We start from the raw sequence: 4530 nt of genomic DNA, 5'->3' as shown, positions 1-4530 counted from the left end.
CCACAATTGAGTCAATCACATTTCTCTATTTCATTTACATCTTGTCCTTTTATTCTCAGACTTCTGGCACCTAGCTGTGCGACTTGTGGCCAGCCAATTCTGCCATCTGAGGTTAGCTATGATATCTTGCTTTTGAATGTTTGAGCAGGTTCTAACTAAAAGCATGGTATAATAGCCTGGGTGCCAGTTGTTTCTGCGCTCATCCAAGCAGACTGGCACACAGGCTATGATATAAGGCTATTTGGTGCGTGTTTATAATTAGTTGTCTGTCCAGAGAAGGATCTGAACCTCTGTCTGTATATCTGTCTTGCCTTAGGGTTCAAGAGAGTCCATCCGGGTAGTGGCCTTGGACAGAAGTTACCATGTGGAGTGCTATCACTGTGAGGTTGATTTGATTTTATGTTTGATTGGGAGATTAACCTACACATGAGAATCAGAGAGGTGTACCACGAGATGCTGACCTGGGCTTTCTTTTGAATACATTTGATATTGTACTGTACAAAATGAATCATATGTTGATTTTTCTGTCCATTTTGTGAGGCTTTTATGTGAATAATAATATAAATAAAAAAGTTCAAAGTAAGAAAGGGTCTCCTTTATTGGACAGGTATGTACTGTATGAGCATTGAGTAAGCCAAATGAAAGTTATTTACATCCTCGTGGGATTCGAACCCAGGTCTCTCCTCTTCAAGCTACTTTGTATAAACTTTAGTTATGGTCAACAGCGACATCGAGTGTTAATATTTGTCCCTACCGCTCACCTCCCGGAAGAAACTACACAGTAGTAAGGTAAGGGTTATGGTTACGGTTAAGGTTACGGTACGTCCCAAGGATCCCAGATAGCTAAGATAAGAGAGAAAGAGGCGACGCCTGTTGTTTCTGCTGCCTAATGAGGAAAAAGTCAATATTGAAATGGCGTCAGTCACGGCTCGTGGTATGACCCTTTGCATCTTGGCGCTGTTAAACTTTGTCTTCGTTTTTATAACCGGTGCAGACTTTGTTCGTTTTATCTCATTTCGAGCGATATATCATAACATCACTGGAGAGTCGCCACTGTGTCAAGGTATGTTTCCTGATTCTTTGGCAGAGGGTTGTGTGTTCATCAGAAAAAGTAGCAAATTCTGGTCTCAAACTATACAAAAGGTTCACAGCTGTTGCAATTTCCGGAGACATTGTTACAGTAGCAAGTTAGAATGTTTTTCGAATGTTTCATTCATCTCAAGAAATTATTTTGGAACTGGAAAAAAGTCGAAAGTACTGCAGTCGAAACCGTACGCTGTGCGCGAGATGTGATGTGCATGTGCAAACCAATGTTAGCTGAACAAGGCCCGGTATCCCAAAAGGATCTTAAGGCTATGTTCATCGTTAGAACCAATGCTTTTGGGAAACAGGGCCCAGCCTGACTAACAAGATCATTTCAACATGGGAATTCATCATTATACTTTGCTCAAATACTTTGTAGTTGTCTTCCACTGATAATCAACAACACCTAACCTACCACGCCATATCCTTATCTCTCTGTCCATATTTCTATACTTTATATAGACTCTGTACCATGGTCTGTAGCCTTGCGGGACAGCTCTGTTCTCAAGTCTGTGGTTGTGGATCTGGGGCTTCTGGGGCTTTTTACTGTCCAGCACAGTCTATTGGCCTGGGCTCCAGTCAAGCAGGCCTGCCAGTCTGTCCTGGGGGTATTGAACCGGGCCATGTACTGCTCCACCACCGCTCTGGCTCTCCAGGTAACACACACACACACTTTCATTTATGCAATCTTATGGTCTTAAAAAAGGGAGAATTATGAGAGACAATTCTACATTTGAATACCCCTTTTGCTGTCCTACTTGACTGTCTTGTCCCTGTTATAGATATTGATGCATTACTGGCAGCCTGTGACGGATGCTCCCTGTCTGTGGTCAGTACGTAATGCCCCATGGAATACCTGGTTCCCACTGCTCTGTTTCACCCTGCACTTCCTCTGCTGGTCCATCATCTGCAGTATACTGCTGATCTTTGACTATCCTGAACTACTGGGCATCAAGCAGGTAAAGTAAACCCATGCAGAGTAAGATTGCAGTCACGTGTTTGCGATCAGAGGACTACTAGTTTGAGGCCAGTAAGGGGACAGGGACAGTGGAGGAAATGATACTGTTCACTTTGACACTGGTTACACCGAAGCATTTTCATGCATCACATTGTATTAGGCCTACAATTAAAAAAATCTGCATGAATTCTCTCTTTGATGTGATACCAAAGCTGAAATTACCCTGATAAAATTATTCATTTGTCAGCAATTGAATGATTAAGAATATCCTTCTGATTTAAATATAAATAACTGGTTTAATATCTGCAATAAGTAATTTTTCCCTTTCTCCCGGTCTCCCTCCATCCTCCCTCTTCCATCCCTCTCAGGTTTATTATGAGTGTCTTGGTTTGGGAGACCCTCTGGCTCTCAAGTCCCCCCGGGCTCAGCGTCTCTTTGCCCACCTGCGTCACCCAGTGTGTGTGGAGCTGGCTGTGGTGCTGTGGCTCCTCCCTGCACTGCCCCTGGACAGGCTGCTGCTGGCGGGGAGTCTTTCGGCCTACCTGGCCCTGGCTCACTCCCTGGATACACAGGACTGTGCCTACCTCAGTGTCCAGCTGCATAGCAAACTGCGTCTCTTCTCTTTGCCACAGGAGGGCACTGCTCAGAACAATAACAACCACAAGGAAGAGTGAATTGAAGTCATGGGTGTTAAAAGCTAGGTTTCCATCCAATTGCCGATACATAAGAATATTCTAAAATCCACATAAAAACAATATGCACATTTTCCCACCAAAGATGTTTCCATCAAATTGACTTGTTTGGGATAAAAGACTGCGTGATGACGTGGTGCACATAAAAATACCTTTTGCGGTTAAATTCACATTTCCCGAATGAAAAATACCAGTTAAACGGGTTTCCATCGCATTTTCAACTCTACTGATGGTTTTCTCACACAAAAAAAGTGCGTTATACTGCGTGTGCCCACTCTTGTATTGGCAAGTGTGCTCTAGCCAACAGCTCGCAGATACAGTGCGGGTACATGAGATTAGTATGGGCAAAAGAGCGAGATTATTTATATTTGTCAAACGGCACCCTAGCATCGATGATCATGTCACCAGAATAAGACCCAAGATATTTATTGGAAAGGAGCTTCAAGCTCATCACGTTACACTTTCACCACCCTGTGAAGTTCATAATTTATTAGTCTGTATCTTAATAAACTGCATGCTTTTCCGACGAGTCGTAGTGGAAGGACCACACATGTTATCGCGTGACTCCAAGTTTACTTCTATGTGATGGTTATTATATCAATATTTGCGCATAAAAGCGTTTCCACTGACATTTCTTGCATAATTAATTTTACAGACACAAAAAGATCCCACCTTGTCTAGCGTATTTTGTTTTGTTGACATTTGAAAAGTTTACAGACAAATGTTCTGTTTCCATCAGGGCTGTCATAAAAATTTTTTATCCAACATGTACTTTACTCACATAAAAAGGTTGGATGGAAACCTGGTTATAGAGAGCAATAGTAATGGCATCTTTTCGTAGGCACTAACTCCTCCATGGCTCGTTGGTCAAAGCCTATGGGGAAATGCATTTTTTTTGGGGCTCAACGTTGAATATAAGGTCTGTGGTAAACACAGGCTTAGGAGATCTTATAGGTTTTGTTCTATGAGATAATCTTCATCAGCTAATGTCACTTTTTGTGAATTTTTAAGCATTTATGTAATAAAAACAAGCACATAAATTCCAATTTCCTTTCCAAATTGAAAGGCATTGGAAGAGAATTGGCATTAGAATTTAATTTCATTGGACTTTCTGAATTGACAGGAATTGAAATGGTATTGACCCCAACCCTGGTTATCTCATAGAACAAAACGTATAAGATCTCCTAAGCCTGTGTTAACCTCAGACTCTATTTTCGGTGTTTATCCCAAAACCCCATTTCCCCCATAGGAATGGCTGAATGAACCAAAGGTAACTCATTTCCATTTTTTTGGGGACTACAAGCTGGTGAGCTTTATTACAACACATACATGAATGGGATCAGATGGGACATTTGTGTGGCTACACACAGCAATTTACAAAAGTACACATTGCAGTTGTTTGTTAACTTCACTTGGTAGGGGTAACACTGTGTTGATTTTACAAAATAATCAGATTCAGAACATCTGTAAATATGCCACCAAGCATTTAGGCATAGCTTTTAACATCAATGTATTTATGAGTAATTACTCAGAATATTGTAAAAAAAAAAAAAAATCTAAAATAGTATATTTTTATATAGCCTATGAACATACTATGACCTTTTGCATTCCACCACCAAGTGCCAACTCATAGAGATCCTATTACATTTCTAGAAGGGCTATGTCATAAACCGTGAAAGTTCCAGAATGGAGTAAAAATGGCGGCCATATTGGTCAGGGAGAAATCCAAACCAGTCTAATTGGAATGAATGGCAGTAGAGGTATAATCCTGACTTTAATTATGCAGGAAAATAAAAG

At 41.1% G+C, this 4530-nt stretch overlaps 1 protein-coding gene across 2 annotated transcripts; it reads left to right on the top strand.

Moving 5' to 3' along the window:
- The first annotated feature begins 778 nt into the window (after nucleotides 1–778).
- Nucleotides 779–4273, top strand: LOC311112747 (nurim-like). Of its 2 annotated transcripts, XR_014610902.1 has the most exons (5): nucleotides 779–1063; nucleotides 1546–1739; nucleotides 1866–2042; nucleotides 2410–3656; nucleotides 3923–4273. XR_014610902.1 is itself a non-coding variant. In XM_084155876.1 (4 exons), the coding sequence occupies exons 1-4, from the start codon at nucleotides 913–915 to the stop codon at nucleotides 2713–2715; spliced, it is 828 nt and encodes a 275-aa protein (XP_084012002.1). In that variant the 5' UTR covers nucleotides 779–912; the 3' UTR covers nucleotides 2716–4273. The 2 variants fall into 2 exon arrangements, 1 of the variants encoding a protein (XP_084012002.1); XM_084155876.1 differs by having other exon boundaries at nucleotides 2410–4273.
- The last annotated feature ends 257 nt before the right edge of the window (nucleotides 4274–4530 follow it).

This window comes from Coregonus lavaretus, assembly GCF_964263955.1.
Source record: "Coregonus lavaretus genome assembly, chromosome: 3".
Lineage (NCBI taxonomy): Eukaryota > Metazoa > Chordata > Actinopteri > Salmoniformes > Salmonidae > Coregonus > Coregonus lavaretus.
Note: the sequence above shows the minus strand (reverse complement) of the source record. Positions and strands in the feature narration are given on the sequence as shown.

What these genes read in the sequence shown, in the direction of transcription:
- LOC311112747 (XM_084155876.1), top strand. Translation starts at nt 913, where the DNA reads ATGGCGTCAGTCACGGCTCGTGGTATGACCCTTTGCATCTTGGCGCTG. An exon ending in CCACCGCTCTGGCTCTCCAG is followed by an intron (nt 1,740 to 1,865) that starts GTAACACACACA and finishes TCCCTGTTATAG; the next exon opens with ATATTGATGCATTACTGGCA. An exon ending in AACTACTGGGCATCAAGCAG is followed by an intron (nt 2,043 to 2,409) that starts GTAAAGTAAACC and finishes CATCCCTCTCAG; the next exon opens with GTTTATTATGAGTGTCTTGG.